We start from the raw sequence: 20,484 nt of genomic DNA, 5'->3' as shown, positions 1-20,484 counted from the left end.
CATTTCACCTGCCAAATTTCCACAGTTGTCGAGTATAGTTTACATTATCAAAGTCACTTCAACCCAAAAAATTTAGCGTCGTCTGTAATTCTTTATCTCAATATTGTACATGGACATTGAACAGCAGTTTGAAAAGAATGCTTTATTATCTTCATATTTTTAGCATAACGGTTTTATGTTTCCCTGTACACTTTAAGCCACAACTATTTCATTGTTAGGCTATAGCAAAAGTTTCAAAAACATGCTTCGTTTTATGATCGCGTTAGCAGAGGGCGTGGAGCTTCTAATACGTATGCCTGATTCCGCTTTTAAGTATACGGGAATCAACTGTACAACACATGTGTATAGAATACTTACAGTATCACAAACCATATATATTAAACTGGGACTTCAGCGCGCGAGCGCGTCACTCTTTTTTGCAGGTATGTAGGCTTACTCCAGCATTTTGATTTGTTGTAGATTTTGTCAAGTTTATACGCTACATATTTATGCTACCGGTCCGCAAAGCATCTCTCAATCTCAACGATCATCAAGCATGAACGTGTTGAGAACTGCTGTGCTATAGTGTGAAATATGCGGCCTGCGTAATCATTTTATGTGGCCCGCACAAAATCAATATTATATAGTTTATGCTATAAGATACATTTTGTAAAATCTTCAGGCAGAAACCTTTATAGCCCTTTTTCCTTTCAATGAACTATGAGAAACGCATAAGCTTTCTGTACGGCACCGACATTGCGACATTTTGTGATCTTTGCGGAAAAGCCGTAGCCGTGGACTAATGTTCTGCAGGTAGATTATTTGGCCAAAACGTCACTATTTGTTTTATTAACGTTTGTTACAAGATAAAGTAAAGACATGAGCTTTTAAACATCACACTAATTATGCATAATAAAAACAGTAGAATAGGGTACTTATGCAATGAGATTCTGAAAACTATATATAACATGTCCAGTAAAATTTATTGTTTCTTGTTTGTCTGGTCTTCGAGCATTCCATTATCAAACAACTTGGCTTTTTACATAAAACCAGCACCTCTGAACTAAAGCACTTCATCATTTCATAACCTCAGAGACTATTAAAGCGGGTGAGTTTGTCAACTGATTTTTTCAAGTGTTGGTTAAACGCCGACAATCCAACATCTAGCTCTATGCTTATGAAGGTTATTGGTTATGTTGCGTACAAACTTACTAAGAGAGTAGCAAAACGGTTGTGATAAATATGTATATGTTAAAATGCAACTACTTATTTATCTTTTGGTATTTCGCAAGGCACGAAAGCCGAATTTAGAGAAGTTTTCAGTAGGGAATGTATAGGTAATATAGGTGGTAAAACTGCGGCTCGCCGACATGTTTTTTGTGGCTCTTCTAGCTAAATAGTAATATCCATAATTGTTCATTATCCATGCATTGTTTACCGTATTTGCATTGACATTACTGATTTTGCGGCTCGCTGGTGTTTGTAGTATTCCGCAAGTGACTCTTTCATTGAACAAGTTTGCCCACCCCTGATATAGGCCTTTATGTTGGTTGGTAGGCCTATTGTATGGTACGTCATCAGTATCTTTATCCTCGATCGTTACTTTAACATTGTTTGTCTTCAGTTTGGTATTGTTTCATTTGTGTTTATAATCGAAGGACGTAATGTATTGTAAATTGATCGAGATTACATTCTAAATATTTATTCTCTCAATAGCCTACGTTGTATGGTTTATATGAACGTTTTATTAAAGACAACGGATAATTAATAATAGTGATCAATTGCCGATGAATGATTAATCAACAAATATGAATGTCTTGCACAAATATGTGAATTAAATTATTAGTTCTAATTATACATTTATAAATTTCATAATCCATGAACTAACTAAACTACACAATTTAATTTAGATTTGTTTAATGTCGAAATGTATATAGCCATACATCGGTACGTCGCTCATAATGACGGTATTGTGCCAAAACCTGTCACCCCAAGTGACGTCATAAATTCAGATCTAATTGTGGTTTTGACTCAACAGGAAAGGAGCAGTAGCCTGACTATAGCGGCTAACGCGGTTAGGATATTGTGCTGAAAAGTTCGTGCTTCTATTCCATTGAGGCTTGAGTTTTCGTTAATTCTTTCTGACAACACAGGAGCTATTCAGTTGTGATGGGTAAAAATACGGTTTGACTGCTGAGTAAAGTAAGTTATAGCTGTTTATAGATTGTTTATTTGCTTGAGTCTACGTTCGACCGCTTACAGACATCTTGTGAAGATGTTATCCAAACTTTCCAATTCGGTTCAGTATGCCAGTGTTTAATATTCAATATTCCAATCAACTGTGTTAGCACTTGTTTTCTGCTGATTCTGTTGTCTTATTTTCTAAGTCAAAGCGATAATCAGAATAAAATGCAGAGGAAACAGTTTTTTGCATGACAACAGAACGAAACTAGCTGCCTCTTTGTTTTGTCCCAGATTCTCCTATCCATTTTGGTTGGGGAATTAGGAACAGAAGTTTCGAGCTGTAAACATAAATGTCAAAGCCGACTTATTTAAGTTAAGATGTAATGTTGCATTTTAGAACCACCACTTTCACAATCACAAGTGATATACATAATCACAAGCAACAAGTTCATTGTAGGTAACATTCAAAGTATTTCGTTTCGTGGTGAATTATGCCATTTCTTTGTGCTATTTTAATCAAGCTTTGATCGATTAGTTACTAAATTGGATACGACATTTACAAAAATAAAGTTCGAATAAAAAATGTTAATTAAAAATTTGTATTTTTCACGTAATTCACGTATTTTAGGGATTGAATGAAGATGAAAATTGACAAATAAGCATCATTTAGTCTGTGTTTTATCAATAAAAAATTAATCCACTTAATTAATTTTAATAGAAAATTTCTAAAACGCCATCTCCATTTTATATCCATTCACAAAAATATTACGAGGTAACCACGTACGCCAGGACGCTGGGAGAGTAAATTTAATAGAAAAACCCAAAGGTAGGCTGGACCTAAAAGAAAAAATTGAGCTTTTACGTTAACTTTGGAATAGGCTAGAATGGGGTGGCTTGTAGAGCGTCAACACTGCCGTCTTGATTTCAGTAAAAGGATTATCCTAGATCAAAACAGAAGCAAAATGAAAATATTGAGATAGGCTAAGACCATGCAATCATTCTAAATCCTTAAATCTCTAGGCTATCGGTAATAATTATACCGGTTGGCCTAGTTAAGCATGGAAAAGATACGAAAACTTAAGATTCTGTTATTGTAATTATAATGGCGTAATTAGCCTCGTAAGGCTATTTTGAACTAATTTTAGTGTTAGACTGTTAATACTAGACCTATTAATTTTTTCGAAAAAAAAACGCATCCCTGTTGTAAAGGCACTTTCAACTTCTGGAGTCATTTCTGCAGAGTTGCACATCAGCAGTTATGACCCACAGTTGGCATCAGACCCAACCCACATAATGCCAGAACCCGCAGCCTGCAGAATTTCTAAATCCAACTCGTGCAATTTCAAAACCCAACTCACTGAAATTTAAAACTTTTGTTGTAGTTAAGTGGAGCCCTACTTGAAAGAATGACAGTTCTCAGCAAGAAATCATATGTGCAAAGACATAAATATTTTTGTAGTGGCATCTGGGAGTGCATTTAAGCATCGATTCTTAGTTTGTTTGTTTCAAATATGTGTTCAAACAACCAACTTTGCCTGGTTTGTTTATTATATTATGAATAATTGATAATATAAATAATTAATATAAATAATAATAAATATAAATAGTTGATGAAGTTCAGATAATTATGAATAAGGTAATAAATGTATAGTTATTAAATTCTTTAGCATCCTTTTATTTACATCATCTTATTGTTGATTTTTGTCACCTCAATTTTGGCCACCATTCACCCACGAGATCTCGTCAGAAAGTGCTATCCATTCCAGTCTGGCAGACTGGGAAATACATGGTGATTTTTGGGGAAAATATTGAGCACAAGAACAAAAATTTGATGGTGTGCATTAAAGCCTCGATTCTTTTTTATTCATAACCATACTGTGTAAAGTTAAGGTTAGAATGTACTGGTATCGGAGTTCCTGATTTGATTGTGATTGGACCCACTCTGAATACATATTTAAACTCATTAACGTTTAAGTTTTCATTTATTTGATTCCAGTGAATGGCTGAGTATGTAATCCACCAATTTTCTATATTAGTAACATTTTTACATCCATTATTCAAATGTTTTTATTGTTATAGTAGGTAAACAAAGAGCGTTCAGAAGTTTATGTATAGTTATATGCACATTTAGTTAGATCACTTGAACTACCATTGGGATTACTACAATCGTTCTGTTTGCTTGGACCACTTACCTGGATTGCAAACACAGCCGCCATCACTTGGCTCAAATCAACTCTTTCTTTTTCACATAGCTGGTTGTTCAAGCAGCCGCCATGATTCAAGTGCTCCAAGCAAATCACAATGGGTGCATTCTGCACAATGCTGCCATCTGCACCCATTATGTACTATATATCCATTATTTCCATGACATGGCTCTCTTATAATAAACAAAAACCTGAACTTATAATATCTAAGACTTTTTTGGTTATTTTTGCTCTGCAAATCCGTGCAGAATTCAACCTCAATTTTTGGCTAATCCATAAATCAGTATTTTTACCATTTTGTACGTTGGTGATATAAATTGTCTATGTATGATATATAAACGTTACAAGGTGTACTCAATTCTGCGTGTGTCCTAACCCGGCTCTACAACATTAGATAATCCCTAGAATAGAAGTAACAATTGTTTTTAACTGTTGTTAGCGACTGTGATTTAGATTCACATGAAAATGTCTAAATTGAAAGAGATAAAAAGAGAAAGCTACTTTACACGTGTTCGAAAGCGATGGAAAAGACGAGACGTATTGGAAATTAATCCGGACCATTCCAAATATATATTCACACAATACATTAGATGTGGTCTCAGAACGTTTTTCTTAAAGACGACTGAATTTAAAGTAAGAATTCAACTAAATTTTGTGGTGGAACTGGAAGATTTTTTCTCATGCTTGGGGATATTTTGTTATTGAGCAATGGTTTAGATCAGTAAAATCTTATTCGTGTAAATGTTGTATTTGTGTAGATCATTATATGAAGGGTAAATTGTCTTTTTACCATTGTTGTCAATTAGTGACTTAAATTATCTTTCAACAGAGCGAAATCAAAACTGAAGATTATCAGAAAATTGTTGTTGATGAAGCTATATGTGATTTGAATAATACGGTACCCCATAAAAGCATTATCTAGTATAAATATTGATGTATATGTTTAGTTTGAATGACAAAACTTATAATGGTGTAACATATGGTTATGTTCATAGAACAATATTGTATAAATAATTTGTTTTACATTGTATATATATTATTGTGTTGTGTACTATCCACTATCTAAAATATGATACTTAAGCTAGTCTTTTCTATAAAGCTTAGGAGATAATGAGGCAAAAATTATTAGAAAATGGTACTGTAATTCATATTAACCATTCTGATGTACATATATAGGCTGTACACTTCCATTCGTATGCACCTGCTGTTTTTGAGTTGCTTCGTAAAAGAGTGGGTTTGACATCGACAGAATATACAGACACTGTGGCACCGCCAGAGTCTGATACATTTTACCTTGAGTTTTTATCAAACTCAAAGAGTGGTCAGAATTTTTTCTTTACGTAAGTTATTCATAGAACACGTCATCACTATGATAAGCGTTGTGTATCTTTTTCGAAAAAACTGTGACTTAAATGAATTCCATTTAATTGAAATTCGGGTTGTTTTTTTTTACCTTTAACTACGGATTTTTAGGAATAACAAACAATTCATGATTAAGACTATAACAAAGGAAGAGGTTCGATTTTTTCTGGAGATCATGCCAAGGTAAGACATGCTTAGGGTACGCAAAATTTTTTAATAACTCATGCATGGTGTATACTGCCTTAATAAAATATTCATGTGCTCATATTAATTATGCAGTAAAATACCTCCACTTGTGTCTTTACTTTAATAAGGATACTTTTCAACCCCGTTATTAGTTACTGCAATGATAGAGGTTTAATATTAAATGGTGGGCTATCTTTGAGAATGAATAAATGGTGGTGTGTTTACAGTTTAAGTTTTGGCACTCACATGCAATGTGTAGCATTAAGTATTGCTGTTACATTGAAGGTAACTTATATAAGGTTACTGTCAAAATAGGATTTTCCAGCGTAGTTAAGATTTGAGAACATTAATTGCAAGTTTTATAACTTGTTTAAAACGTTTCAGTTATCTTAATCCTTTCATTAACAAATAATTAATAAATGTTTATTTATCAGGTATATTGACCATTTTATGCAATTCCCCCATAGCTTGCTTGTAAAGTTTGTTGGCCTACATAGCATAAAGCTAAGAAAACTTCAACGGCCTGTAAGTAGTAAACTTAAAGTTCCCTTAAGTAAACAAATGTGGTGAAATCATTATGTACATAAAATGATGCAAGCAGCAGTAAAAAAGAAACATTTAGCAATATAAATGATTAATATTCTTTAAGGTGTACTTCGTGGTCATGCTCAGTATTTTCTACCCCGGAGAGAGAATCTCTCATCGATATGATATCAAAGCCTGCCAGATTGGTAGATTTACAAAACCCGCACCAGATGGTAGTAACGTTGTGGTGGTTTTGAAGGAAAAGAACTGGAATGATCGAAAGCTTGAACTTGGTATTTATTTACTCCCATACTTATTTGTGTATTTGTTGAAATTCTTGTGCCAAGTTTTTACAACATTATGGGGTGCAACTAATGCCTGAACTTGAAGTTACGCTCAATGAAGATACTAGATATTAAATGTGATGATTTTCTGAATAAAATTTTTTTTCATATCATTTTTTTGACTGCAGTTTAGGGGAGCGACTTATACTGAAACAATCATGGTATATTTAATAAACCGCATTAATTAATCTTCATGAATATAAAGACTGTCTAAAAATATGGAAGCCAAACATGTTGATGCCTATGAGAACTTTTACTGGTTATTGTTAGTAACTGTCACTTTTCAATTAGTGTTAAATTGTTGTTTGTGCTTTGTAGGACAACAGCGAGAGTGGTTTTTGAAGCAAATCAAACTGGACACAGAGTTTTTAAAAGAAATAGGTGTTTTGGATTACAGCCTGTTAGTTGGAATTCAGCCCCTTCATCATGATGAATTAAAAGAGGGAAAAGATTTACCTACTATCTTCACCAGAGTGCAAAAGTAAAATTTATCTTGCCTTTACTATGTATCAATACATAAACAACTCCTGTACAAAGTGTTATATATGTACATTGTGCATGTATATTTGAGTTGGTTTTATTGCGGACGGATTGTCTGTATTCATCATTCATCAACAGCATCTGTCTGTTTTACAGGTCAGTCGCAAAGACTCAAAGTGTATATCAATGGCCGCAACAAGTGTCTTCATCTTCGAGTTTATCAACATCACCAGGCTCTTCCCAGAAATATCGAAAGCCAGATGATGAAATTGATTCCACGTCTCTTCCTGGCATGATAAACGATGGGGAAGGTCCATCTTCATCCTCATCCAAACCTTCTGATTCACACACATGCTTGGAGGTGGAAACAGGGGAGTTGGAAGAATGTTCATCAAAGTTGACCAATGGCCATGCTGGAAGAGCTAACGGAATCTCAAAGAAAATTCACTCAAATGGAAACGCTGTGAAGTCATCAACATTCCAGAAATCTTCTCCTTCCTCAATTGAGATGCACTGTCCCTTTGCCAAAGTTTCAGAAGAGGAAGCAATCCAGCAGAATAGGAGGCTGCTGCCAAATTACAAAAACGAACTGCACGTGTTGGATGGAGAGGAGCGCTACTACATGGGAGTCATCGATTTCTTCACACGGTACACGTTCAAAAAGAAATTGGAAAACGCTTACAAGCGTATACTCTATCCGCCTTTGTCGTTTTCTACGGTGCCACCAGACGTATTTGCCAGAAGATTTAATAAGTATTGGGAAGAACATACGAAGTGAACGTCAGTGATTCCCATCTTGTAGTGGCGGCAAACGAATCGAAGTGTGACAGTGGATAAACTCTGCACTGTCGAACGTCTAGTAACTTTGCACAGTCTACAATCATCCTGGTATGGATATTAGATAGCCTATGTCTTCTGATCTGAGAGTGCCTGTAGCCCTGTACTGTGAACGTATTATGTAATACTGTACTGATATATGTATGAATTGTGCTATAACCAGATATTGTTTCGTGGTTTTTGTGATATTATCATTTTTGTGTTACGTTACACTTTACCGTTGATGGAATTCATCAATGTAATAATAATTTATCCTTTTTGTATGCAATCTTTTTATAACGCCGACTTATGCAGCTCTGTTAAGGTGCTGGTTTTAATGGCGAGTAATTGTCGATTAAATCCAGTTATTACTAAACCTGTAATATACGTCTTTGATGTAACTGTGTAATTTTTTGTAATGTTTCATCTTAAAATCTGTTTCATTTTTTCAATCGAATTAATTAAATATTTGCACGCAAACTTACCTATGTTCCCTTATCCCCTTTCAGATAGTTGTAATAATTCTTAGGATGTTTTTACAGTATGTGTTTAGATTCGTTTTTTTACGTGTAATATTAAAAAAACTATAGACAAAATAATGCTTAAAATTTTATGACTTTTAAAACTAAATCGTTAAGGAAAAAGGTACTCATGCACATGTTCAACGGGAATTTCAAGTTTTAGCTTCGGCTGTTGTCATACCAACAATGTTACGGTGCTACCTCATTTCAGTTTCACGCGATTCAAACACGTAGTTAACAGTTTTACTCAAGGGAAGCCTAAAACTGGTGACGTTAAAACTAATACCTATTACGTTTATCCCCGGAAGCGCTTACACGGCTATTGTGGTGAAATGTAAATGCTCTGCTGCTGCGTAAGCACAATTCTGTAATTTTGTTTTGGTGAACTCAGGTCCTTTCATGTAAAATTAACGTGTATTCAGAATCAAAAACCAGGGTTATTCAGTTGCGTAGACCATGTACCGCTTTGCATGCAAAGAAACGTTATAACTTACAATATGCTGATATGACCTCCTTCTGTGCACCATTGTCCCAAACAATTTCTGTCCTCAGTTCGGTTGCTTATGAAAATAACCTACAGTGAAGTATTGTGTCGCTTTTTTCAGCAAAAGACATTTTACAAGCTTGATAGTTTCACATTTTTACAATGTAAGGGTCATATTTTCTTGTTTTGCTGCTATTAAGCCCATGCAATCTGCCAGGGAATATTTGTGCATTTCGATATATCCTAAGCGGCGATTTCATGTTCTAGGATATGCAGTTTTGTGGAATCACATTTCGGTTTCTCATTTACGCCAGAACCAGCCCAACCCACCCTGTAATGCATAATATGACGTAATAGGAGACGAAGCGTGATTAATAAGGCGGAAATGACATCACTCGGGATGCACGGTAATATGCACACACGAGAAACACTTTCTTAGGCGTGTACGGCCAGCCACGGTCTTCTGACCGTTGATAGTGATTATGATGACGACAGATTGTCGTCGGAAGATAACAATACATTTAGGGCTCCTATAAACCTTCGCTGATTAAGGCATGAGACTTGGCTGTTGTGAAAAAAAGCTAGTTGAACACTTACACGGAAATAGTTTAAGCATGTTCTGAGGCAGCTTCCAGTTATAGCCCGTAGGAGTATTGTGTGAAAATGTAGTCATTATTATAAAAAGTGTGTTTTCTAAATATACATTTTCGTAGAACTTTGATTTCTAAAGAAATTTAAAATTCAAATTAGTAAACATTACTACAGAATAACAATCCAGCGTTGTTACGTTAAACAAGGTGACTTTCACTGGCTGATAACGTTATTCGAGACAGACATTTCGATTAAAAAAAAAGCAAGAAAGGACTCAAAGGCAGTTTGCTGGAGCAATGTTTATAAGCTATGCTAGGTTAAGTAGTAGATTAGATTTAGAAGATTAAGAAGAGGTTGTGGTTACAGGCACAGTACACAATAACTTACAAAGTAAATTATCATAATTGGAAAAACCGCCTTAAATATGGCAATTTTCACCAGCAAATTAGAAAGTTATGGAGTTGTCAGTGACGGGACGTAGCAACCATGCATGATGCACTGTTGGAAACAACAGTTTTCGTTATTCCACACTAAATTTGTAATGAGTTTGCACTATGTAGACTACGTCGTTCTGTGCAAGTTTTGTTCACCTGAGGTTGTTGTTCACGAAGCTGTTTGATGCTTTCAAAATGCACATTGTACTTATTTGTGTATCACACTTTGGTCGAACGTGTCACGATTAATAGCATCCGTGCGTTTTGAATTATTCCTAAAATAACGCTCAAAATGTCATAAAACTCGCGTACGAACTACATTTAAATTGTGTTAAATGTGTCGATATACCAATGATTTATGACGAGGTGGCAGAGCGGTTCCTTGTCAGATCATTTCTGGTCCTGTCAAATCCGCTCAAACTGGTCGATAATAGTTTGATTGTGAGCGAGTGTTCAATTTGTTAAGTTGTACGCACATTTCGATCAGCGCATCATCTTAACTGGAGGAAAATAAACAACAAGCCTATTGCGCGATTGAGTTCGCGTGAGAGGTTGAACGTAGACCAACTACTAGAGAGTTTCCAAACAGCCTTTTCAAAATATTTCTCTTGGCTATTTCATATTGTACTTATATGGTTAAATCAAAAGTCGTCAGCGGGATTCTATGCATAGCTTACCTAAGCCTAAGCAAAGTATACTGCGCTGTGCTACATTTAGCATCGCCCTATGACTAACGTTTCACCCCAATGTTCATACATTACGTCATTTCACGTAGCAGGTGATGTCACTCACGTGGTTTTCATCATTCTCATTTTCTAAGTTTTTAGGCGAATTAGTTGAAATTGTAACTTAGGCTGATTTTTTCTGCTGAAAATGCGACACTTCAAGATAGTCCTGATGGGTGCGGGAGGCGTGGGAAAAACTTCCATGGCAACACAATTTGTGGAGCAAACGTTCGACGAAACGTAAGTATACAATACATTGTATGGCGTCCGGAAAGTCGCCTATGCTGATATCTTCAAATGCATAACATCAACACGAGAAAAAAATCAGAAATTTTGGAATAAGGTCATCAAGTGATGGAATAAGAGTAAGACCGTATTTAGTTAAGTATGTAAAAGATACGAAAATTCATTGCTTTGATGGAATTAGAAGCGTCATTTCGAACTTATTCATTCCTTTGATGATATTGTTCTGCTGTTGTTATATATAAATGCTTCCCCGCTGTTGGAAATGGTTTTACAGCAGAAATCATGAACGCTTAGATTTTAACCATTGACTAAAACGTTGTATGCCACAATTTGTTTGAGAAAGTGACGTAAGATAAGAGGCTTTGTTGGTGTGCCATCTCAGACTGCGAAAAGTTTTTGAATGACTAGCACCCGATTTCTCAGCGGTAGAACCTATATGACATAAAGCTCGTTTAAAAATTTTTCTATAACACTGTAGATAGGCTATTTACCCCTGCTAGTGAACTCGAAATTTAATGGCGGTGATGTCATGGCGGTAACCGGTGTTTCCCTCTCTGTTACAACAACAGCTTTTTTCGACATGGTTCCTGATCTTAACTCCTACCCCGGAATAATTTAACTTCCGTAATCTACTTAACGTCCTACGTTTTTTCGATAAATTCTTCAATTTTATTCAATACAGCACTAATGCCCAAAGTTACCCAAATTCTCAAAGTTATAATGGAAACATTGGTTACCGTCATTGACCCTTACTTGTCCATTATTATCGTCATTATCATTACCGGCTTTTGTTGTGATTTTGCCCATATCCAGCTGAAATTGTTAACCAGAAACACCATACCAGCAAGCTTCGTTATTGCCTTGCTCAACAAGATTCGAACCTGGACAGGGTAATATTGATTATACGACGCTTTAACAGTCAATATAGCTGGTCGACCGTGGTTTAAAAATTAATAAGCAAAAGTTGATAGATATGGGGATTTTAAACTGTAAACGGTCTCATTTTGTAATGGCTGAAACTATAATTAAAGTTATTGCTTGATTCAATGACTATTATGAAAAAACAAGCTTTTAGTAACAATTAAGTTGTTGATAAACGCTACGCTTATTCTAACTCTATACCGGCGTATATACTAAATAATAAACAATCTATAAGCGTGACGTTTGATGACACCTGAGTTAACCTTCCCGTTAGCCACACGGAATGACGAATAGTTTTAGTTGAAAAAATCCCACAGCTATAGCATGACTAAATGCTATATAAAAGCTTTGTTGTAGCATATTGGCCGCTGCATCTTACTGGTAATAACTGCTTAAAATTCCTTTTTGGTGGTATATTACACGTCGGTTTATACTGTCAGTATAGTAATAAATGGACAAACTTTGGTCGTGCATGGCTATTGACTACACATTTTTAACTATACAGCGTTTATAATTCCAAATGCATTATTTCAGGTATGAGCCGACGATTGAAGAAATCCACAAGAAAACCATTTCCCTCGACGGTGAACAGTGCTTGTTGGAGTTGATCGATACCGCGGGCATGGAACAGTTCACACAGATGCGTGACTTATACATAAAGAAAAGCGATGGCTTCATACTAGTGTACTCAATCGTTGATCCTACCACATTCGAAGATGTGAAATCCATCAGAGAGCAAATTGTTCGAAATAAACTAAGGTAGCTGGAAAAATCTAAAAGGAGGGGCAAGCCTTGTTATAAGCGGTTTACAGAGTAATAAGCTATTTATATTACAGCATTAAATCGATTAACGACCACTGAAAATCCTTTTTTTTCTTCAGTGAACAAGTTCCGATCGTTCTAGTTGGCAATAAAAAGGATTTAGCAACGGGGGAGCGCGCAGTGGAAAGAACTTCTGGTGCTGGTCTAGCAGCCAGGTGGCCTCACTGCCGCTTCATTGAAACTTCGGCCAGAGAGTTCAACGACATTGAAGAGGTTTTCGTTTATGCCGTGCAAGAAATCAAAGCTTTCCAGGATATGCGTAAAAAGAGGGTTTCGGTCCTGCATAAGGAAGCAACCAAGCGGAGAAAATCGACTGGAAAATGTCAAGTTATGTAGAAAAAACTTTGCCATCGTCATTATGAGGAAATCGTGGGGATTTTTTTCATAGGTTGCAAGAACCTGTAACACGAAAACAGTGTGTCGGTCACGCACTGCTCTATCTGTTCAAAACATACGGTAGCATGGGTGCTGTATGACAACAGAGTTTCACACACAATATTTCCGGCGTTAGTCTATGAAAACTGTGTCAATCGCTACGAGCTGCGGCACGCCTAAAGCTGTTTTGAACTTTTTGTGACTTGCAAAAAAAATATTATATAGCTTACTATGATTATTTTTGACAGCATGTTGTTCTTTTTGATTGATGTTCAAACTACTTCAATTGCTTAGTATGGTCTATATATGCAAGATGAATTCTAAATCGTGTTGGCTAATGAAAAAGCCTCAAATCCTGGGGCATTTGAAACAACGCTACGAAGTGTTTATTGCTTACTTCTTGCTATTGAATAAAACGAAACAAACTGGAAAGCTGTGTGAAAACAGAGCATTAGATCTATATATTTAGCCTGCCATTTCCCATAGTTAATTTAAACAATATATTTTTACATTCTACATGGTTAACAAATAAATCGGCAATAAAAATGCAGTGTGTAGGAATAACTAGCTATAGGTGAATAATTTTGCCCAGAAAAATCTTTTTTTTAGTAGGCTTATGGCTTGTATTTTCTACCTAATAGCGACACTGTTAAATGATATACAACAAACAAAGGTATATATTACGGATAAGCATGTCTTCACAACTTTTACCGTTGGCAAACAATAGTTTATTATATTATCACAGCCACTATTTTTCTACTTAAAAAGATCAAGGCAATTTAAAATTGGATTTATTTGTATAGAGTACGGCAGTGTTGTAATGACTCGAGTCACGTTTTTAAATTACTAATTGACTATTATGACTACTATGGATTCGAGACGGAAAAGTTGAGGTTTTTTCTGTTTCTGACTGGAGTTGCTCTCGCTCTTGGTTCTAACCGCCAAGCAGTTGGGAGTAGACTACGTACCAAGAGCATCTTCGTCAATCCGTAGGGTCGGCCACAGGCCCACATCAGAGATACTCTTATCGCTTTCTTGCCCACGTTTTAAACTTTATAAGCTATGAAGTAGCTTACACGCTTTTAGCATCTAACGTGCTAGTGCAATGATAAAATAAGTTTGTCTGGGTGCCTAACCGCAGCGGAAAATGATTTAAGTCGATTCAGGTTTTATAAAATTTTATTTTACGCTAGCTGTAGTCGACTCCTGTTAGAGTTAAGGTTAAGGTTTTCACAATAGAAATCGGTATGAGTAGCCATTAGGTGTTTTTGCTTTACGTTTTAGTTGTTTGAAGCACTGTAGTTACAATACTGTTTTACAGAAAATGTTTCTTAGAATGTGTTTCCTTTCAAAAATCTGGAAGTGATGCGTTTTGAGATGAAAAGAGCAGATTTTGAATATAGAGTTAGTGCGTTAATAGCAGACATAATAATGATTATACTTTATTTAAATGCAAATTTAACCTTTCAAAATTAAAAAATAGTTGAAAAAATTAGTTGCTAATTTTCATATAAGAAGTAAAAGTTTATTTGGACGTAGCAACGTAGCCTGGATTGCTACGCTTTAGCAATAACTTATAACCTACTTTATACAGAATTTAACAAAGTTTAAAAGATGGTCGAAACAAACCAGGCGATCTATCTTGAAACGCAAGAAATTAGATATTTCTTCTAAAAAGTAAGCAATCTTAATCTCAACTCTCACACATATTTTAGATTTTTGAAAATAAAACTATATAGTATACTATATAGCCTTCTGCCATTTTGGGCATGATCATTTTCCGTACGGCTGGTTTTGGTTTCCCCACACTTTGTTTTTTCTTTGAAGTGGAAGTGGAAACACGCACGTGAGAAACCGCTAAGGTCAAACCTCAGTTTATCAGCTAAGTTCCCAACAGGTAGGCCTAGCAACAACTAAAAATTAGCCTTCAAGGGTAGTATCAGGCTACGCTAGCTAGCAGACAGTGGCATGATGTGTGAGATCGTTTTATTAATGACACTTTCTAGGTTGCTACGGTAAGGAATGAGCTATTAAATGCGAAAAAGCTGTAGCTTAAATGAATTTTTTGCAAAACTAGGCCAAACTGGACCCTTTTGTTTTAATCGATTTCAATGAAAAAGTCAGCGGTCGTGGTGTCTGTTATTGGAGTGTTTGCTCTAACTGCTACAGCCATTTATTGGAGAAGGTACCGTAATACTCAGTACAATAAACCTAACATAGCACTATGTTATAAAACCAATAAACCTATGGTTATGAAATTGTTTTAGGCTACCACCATTTGTAAACTAAAATCAATTTAAACCATATCTATAAACCGATATACGCAGAAAACGTCAAAAAAGATTACCAGATGGAAAGCCAAATGAAAAGCAAGTTACTGTAAGCCGAAAGAAATACCATCAGAGACACCAAAGAAAACGTTCTTATGTCTCAACTCCTGCTGAGTCATGTAAGTTTTGGGAAAAATTAAACATACAGGCACAACCATATAGGATTTTTTTCTCCTAAGGTGTAGGCCATAGCCGAAAGCTCGACTGAAAAGTATGGCAGTTTTCAACAAGAAGTTAGGCGTGCAAAGACACAATGTCTAGTCTGGCGGCATTCGGTGGAAGTTTAATCATTGGTTATTTGTATATTTTAAATTATTGCTCAAATGTTTCAAGGAGGGCCTAATTGGCCCTGTTGGTTTATTATAAATCAGCATGAAAATTAAAAATTTCAGTGTGGAGATTGATGAGTATCTTAGATAGGCTCCAGGTGCCATGATGTGGTGTAGCGGCCGTTGGGTGTTTTGTTTGTTTTGTCGCTGGATGGCGCTCGCACAATGCTCCCAGCACATGTTTATTTAAGCACTGTTAGTTCGTTTACCGACTCTTTTCGTTTTGCACTGTCATGTGCTGGGAGCATTGTGCGAGCGCCATCCAGCGACAAAACAAACAAAACACCCAACGGCCGCTACAGTGGCACATAGACGCATAAGACTTTTCAACAGGCTTGCTAAAGTTTGGTACGTTCATGCTCATTTATAATAAACAAACCATGCAAACGTGATTGCTTGAATGCTGATTTATAAGAATTAAAGAATCAAGGCTTCATCACACGTTATCACACCAACATTCGTATTTTCGATGAACGATGTTGAACATTGCCATACTTTCCCGTTGAGGGTGTAAGTGTATAGGCTTAATGGCTGAGTTTTTCTTTAAACTCAAGTGTTTGTTAAAAATGCTACTTCACAAACAAACGATGCTGGAATTTCTGAAGAAACTATGCGTTTAAAATATGGTTTTGTTTAGCACCAAGTAGTATCAGAGTTCTAAGCAGAAGAAGTCGAAAGAACTCTTGCAATGCAAGTGCATCATCATCGACTGCTGGAAGTGTCCGGATGAGGTAAACATTAGTCTTCATTTTTCCTCCGTCATATCCAGACAAGTTTATGATTATTGGATATACTGTCAAATGCTCTGCAACTTCCACAATTTTCAGATTTAAAAAGCAATTATTTAGTCAAGATCAAAAGAAAGTTGCTGAAGCTGAGAAACTTTATCAAGAAGGTTTGTTTACGATAAACAAGTTTTTTACTGCTGTTAAACGATGTTCGTATGGAACCAAAATTTGCAATTGTTCACAGTGTTAGTACACATATGTATGTTCATGTTGAATCTCATGCTCTTACTGTAGTGTAGGACAGTGGTTCCCAAACAAATTTTAACGCAGCCCCCTTCCTAAAAGTCTGAAATCATTGCAGTGTCCTAATCAAAAGAAAGTGTAAAATAACCTTAAATCAAAACAAGCAACCAAGTGGAACTAAAGATGTTGTATAAAGAATCTGGTTACCTCTATGCACAACTTTCACTCAATGATAAATGTATTTTAAGATAAAACAATAGTAGAAATCGTTATCATAGAGGCCTGTCACTAAATTGCGTTGTACTCTGGAAGAAACTAAACTTTTAAGACAAGTTCTGCGGCGCCCTGGTGTCGCAGTGCACTGTTTAGGAACCACTAGTTTGAGATGTTTATTCCATGTGTATGGTCAAATAGGTGTGGATTCACTTGAATTTGCACTTGAAAAATGGGAAAAAGCAGCAGTTGTGATACACAATACTCCTACAGGGAGGTATTTCACCAGTTCATACTTCATGATTGTAGCCTATGTACATAATTGTTATTTACGCTAAACAAGTTTATTGTTTGACAGCCCTTCACTACCAGCCAACTATAGCAGATCTGAATCCTTTTCTTCAACTCATTGTGAAAACAAAGAAAATGGAAAAACGTTAAATAGCAATATGCACTCCCAATCTGAAGGTCAAATTAATGCACTTATTGACAATATGCAGTCCCACTCTATTTCTGTGAGTTTAAATATAGCATTGCAGCAAATACAACAGCTAGATAATAAGAATATCTGTTTGACATTTGCACTAACTTGGAGAAAACTTCTTTTTATACATCTTCATTCTTATGTGACACTCTGTTGTTCCATTTCAGAATTTTTCAGTTTTTCTTCTTTACTTTTCTTCTGTTTCTTCAGAAAACAAAATTTTTCTCTTCAGTGCATACTTTTGAATTGCTATTCTTAGAGAAAGGTCTTTTCTTCTTGGGAACGTATTTTCCGGACCTTCGTTTTCTAAACATTTATAACCCTGTTAGTCTTGACTGTGTTTTTTTACAACAGGCTGAAGAACTTGGTAATAATGGACTAAGTCCATTTGAAGCTCAACTTCAGTCTATAGTGCAACGAGCTCAGCAATTGCAAGAAACATTTGACATTGTTTTGTATGAGGACAGTGACACAGGTACAAGAAACATGTGCTTTTTGTCAAAAGTCGAACAGAATAAAAGACAAAGAAAAATCACTGCTGCAGAACAGTGTAATTGACAGCATTTTCCTGCTCATTTCTTTTACGGTACTTATAAAATATTTGCAGGTTCCGACACTGATATGACACTTACCGGCTTCGATGAGACTGTTTTATCTGATACTGATTCTGAATCTAATGAATCCTTTGTTTCAGCTAGAGAGGTACAAATAACTTTTGAAATAACCTTTCAGATGTATTTCAGTTGCAATAACAAATCTTATACAGTTGGAGTAAGTGGGAAAATTTAAATCATATTTTTATTTGGAAAGACTTGGGAAACTAGGTCAGTTGATTCAACTCAACATCAAATGTGGTTGTATGAGCAAGCATTGGAAGCTGTTGAAAGAGGGGAAGTACAATGCAGGACGTCAAGGTTTGTTTCTAAAAATTAAGCTTAGTGCATTGCTGACGAACCAAAAACCTTTAATCTAATGAAACATAAAAATTTACTGATTTTGAAGGCGTTTGTTTGTTGTGCTGAGTGTGATATTTAAGTCACAGCAAGTGAAATGATAGAGGAAATCTAGGGCATTACATTATCCCCAGAACATTTTTGCAGAGCTGAGCTGTTGGATTGTTTTTCTGAAGACGAATTTCTTGCCAAACTCCATTGCGTTCGACAAGGTGTTGAGGTGCTTTCATTACACAATGAAAAATTCAGCATATAAACTGCTAAAATTGTGGATTAAACTCCTAACTTGCAATTATATAGCTAATGCTTCAAGACTTCTCCGTTCGTAATTGGCTGATTGAGACAGGACGATCAATGATTGAGTGCATACTTTGTGCTGCTGAACGAAATATTGACGACTTCCAGCAAGCATTTACACGCTTGATTGATTTTGTAACCCAGCAGGATAACTGGGATATTATTGACAAAGAGTTAAAACAGAGAAAGGTATACTCTGACCTAATTGATTCAAATGTAATGACAAGCAATCTTCAACAATCTTCTATAAACATTTTTTGTAGGTGGTGCAAATAAATTTCTACGATATTGTTTTGGATTTCCTAATCATGGACGCCTTTGAAGATTTAGAAAATCCACCCAGTGCGGTCATGTCCATCATGCAAAATAGATGGCTGGCAGATTCTCTGAAAGAATCGGTAAAACAAATTCTACCATTTCTACGTTTCACACTTGTTTGATTTTTACAAACTGTTTTAATGTTGTCCTTGTTCAGGCCATTGCGACAGCTGTTTGGTCGGTACTAAAAGCAAAACGAAGCAGACTTGAATATCCGGACGGTTTTAGAGCCCATCTGTACGATATATCTGCCCATGTGTCGCCAGTTCTAGCCTGGGGTTTTATGGGACCCGATGGAAAACTGAAAAATGTTTGTCACCATTTTAAAGTGAGTGTTATTAGGTGTATGACCGTGTACAGCTGTATATATGAGACATAGGTATACTGAAATAGCTTGAGATGGCAACTCAAAATCAAAATGTGGAGAATTTCGATGTTTCAGATTAAGCTAATTTAAAAGGTTTGGGTTAGTTTTGGAAAAAGTATTGTTAGGAATTAAAGAAATTTCTGTAATTGTATAGGTGAGATTTTTAGCAAGTGGCTTGCTCTATGTAGTTTTGCGATTAAGATAAGGACGGTCACTTGTATGGTGCAGCCTGCAAGTGATTTTCGGAGGAAAGGTAGACACGAACATTAATATTATATTGTCTTTGTATATACAAAAATTATGTTTTTTGTATATAAAAAAATGAATGATGATGATTGACGATTTAATGCATTGTTGATGACAGAGTGCGCTAACGATGTTATGCAGTGTACGTTGCCTTACAAAGGTGATGCGTAGTTCTTTCTTCCCGTTATTCGATTGACGCTAGCAACTTACGATAGAATTTAGCATCTGCTCGGTAGTCACGCTAATAATAAGCTAACTGTACCATTTTCGTTTGCAGAAGGAAATGTTGGACTTTCTACGAAGTTTGTTCAGTTTTGAACACATCCGCTACACAACAAAGGCACAAATGGCCGACGATATCTTAAAATTAACTCGGGAAAGGTTTAGCTCATTGCTAAACTATCTACAAAGCACGTGTCTTCATAACGATATTGCAAATGGATTTTCGCGCAGTTAATTCGATGAAATCAGGCGGAACCAATGATAAAATATGCAGTTTGGTACATCAGAATTACAAGTCGTTTTTTCTTAATATGTGTATTGTTTTTATATCGGTTGACTCTAAGTGTAGTATACGGAAAAAACCCTTTGTTTCCCTTCGGCCTTATATGCTACAATGGACATCAAGTTTGGCGATTAAGTGATATTTTAACGATTTTATGTACACCACTGTGGCGCTTCGCGTTTTTCACGTTTTATTTATTCTGCTAGTCAACTGTAACAAGCAATGATCTCTATTGCCTCGTACGAATAAATCTGAATTTCTTATTTAAATTC

At 35.8% G+C, this 20,484-nt stretch overlaps 3 protein-coding genes across 7 annotated transcripts; all 3 read left to right on the top strand.

The window, feature by feature from the left end:
* The first annotated feature begins 909 nt into the window (after positions 1–909).
* On the top strand, positions 910–8,560 carry LOC143469416 (phosphatidylinositol 4-phosphate 5-kinase-like protein 1). Of its 4 annotated transcripts, none has more exons than XM_076967107.1 (10): positions 910–1,087; positions 2,018–2,181; positions 4,821–5,000; positions 5,197–5,265; positions 5,544–5,707; positions 5,841–5,912; positions 6,350–6,440; positions 6,565–6,733; positions 7,103–7,265; positions 7,421–8,560. In XM_076967107.1, the coding sequence occupies exons 3-10, from the start codon at positions 4,827–4,829 to the stop codon at positions 8,040–8,042; spliced, it is 1,524 nt and encodes a 507-aa protein (XP_076823222.1). In that variant the 5' UTR covers positions 910–1,087; positions 2,018–2,181; positions 4,821–4,826; the 3' UTR covers positions 8,043–8,560. The 4 variants fall into 4 exon arrangements, with proteins under 4 accessions (XP_076823222.1, XP_076823220.1, XP_076823224.1 ...); XM_076967105.1 differs by having other exon boundaries at positions 4,807–5,000; XM_076967109.1 differs by lacking the exon at positions 2,018–2,181.
* A 2,357-nt stretch (positions 8,561–10,917) lies between these two features.
* LOC143469777 (ras-related protein Rap-1b-like) lies at positions 10,918–13,631 on the top strand. The gene is made up of 3 exons (XM_076967593.1): positions 10,918–11,075; positions 12,537–12,761; positions 12,884–13,631. Exons 1-3 carry the CDS (start codon positions 10,984–10,986, stop codon positions 13,158–13,160), a joined length of 594 nt encoding a protein of 197 aa, XP_076823708.1. The 5' UTR covers positions 10,918–10,983; the 3' UTR covers positions 13,161–13,631.
* Positions 13,632–15,092: 1,461 nt separating this feature from the next.
* Positions 15,093–20,481, top strand: LOC143469483 (mitoguardin 2-like). Of its 2 annotated transcripts, none has more exons than XM_076967190.1 (15): positions 15,093–15,214; positions 15,277–15,384; positions 15,527–15,648; positions 16,496–16,589; positions 16,686–16,753; positions 17,244–17,319; positions 17,401–17,557; positions 17,881–18,001; positions 18,134–18,228; positions 18,337–18,440; positions 18,627–18,699; positions 18,780–18,965; positions 19,040–19,174; positions 19,252–19,422; positions 19,985–20,481. In XM_076967190.1, exons 2-15 carry the CDS (start codon positions 15,311–15,313, stop codon positions 20,162–20,164), a joined length of 1,656 nt encoding a protein of 551 aa, XP_076823305.1. In that variant the 5' UTR covers positions 15,093–15,214; positions 15,277–15,310; the 3' UTR covers positions 20,165–20,481. The 2 variants fall into 2 exon arrangements, with proteins under 2 accessions (XP_076823305.1, XP_076823306.1); XM_076967191.1 differs by adding an exon at positions 19,616–19,714 and having other exon boundaries at positions 15,145–15,384; positions 19,985–20,124.
* The last annotated feature ends 3 nt before the right edge of the window (positions 20,482–20,484 follow it).

This window comes from Clavelina lepadiformis, chromosome 8 (genome assembly GCF_947623445.1).
Source record: "Clavelina lepadiformis chromosome 8, kaClaLepa1.1, whole genome shotgun sequence".
NCBI lineage: Eukaryota > Metazoa > Chordata > Ascidiacea > Aplousobranchia > Clavelinidae > Clavelina > Clavelina lepadiformis.
This window is presented reverse-complemented; position numbering and strand designations above follow the sequence as displayed.

Excerpts from the sequence above, each read along its gene's own strand:
- LOC143469416 (XM_076967109.1), top strand. The coding sequence starts at position 4,827 with ATGAAAATGTCTAAATTGAAAGAGATAAAAAGAGAAAGCTACTTTACA. Across the intron at positions 5,001-5,196 it reads TAAAGACGACTGAATTTAAA|AGCGAAATCAAAACTGAAGA; the intron begins GTAAGAATTCAA and ends ATCTTTCAACAG. Across the intron at positions 7,266-7,420 it reads ATCTTCACCAGAGTGCAAAA|GTCAGTCGCAAAGACTCAAA; the intron begins GTAAAATTTATC and ends TCTGTTTTACAG.
- LOC143469777 (XM_076967593.1), top strand. The coding sequence starts at position 10,984 with ATGCGACACTTCAAGATAGTCCTGATGGGTGCGGGAGGCGTGGGAAAA. Across the intron at positions 11,076-12,536 it reads GAGCAAACGTTCGACGAAAC|GTATGAGCCGACGATTGAAG; the intron begins GTAAGTATACAA and ends GCATTATTTCAG. Across the intron at positions 12,762-12,883 it reads ATTGTTCGAAATAAACTAAG|TGAACAAGTTCCGATCGTTC; the intron begins GTAGCTGGAAAA and ends TTTTTTCTTCAG.
- LOC143469483 (XM_076967190.1), top strand. The coding sequence starts at position 15,311 with ATGAAAAAGTCAGCGGTCGTGGTGTCTGTTATTGGAGTGTTTGCTCTA. Across the intron at positions 17,320-17,400 it reads CACAATACTCCTACAGGGAG|CCCTTCACTACCAGCCAACT; the intron begins GTATTTCACCAG and ends ATTGTTTGACAG. Across the intron at positions 18,229-18,336 it reads CCTTTGTTTCAGCTAGAGAG|ACTTGGGAAACTAGGTCAGT; the intron begins GTACAAATAACT and ends TTATTTGGAAAG.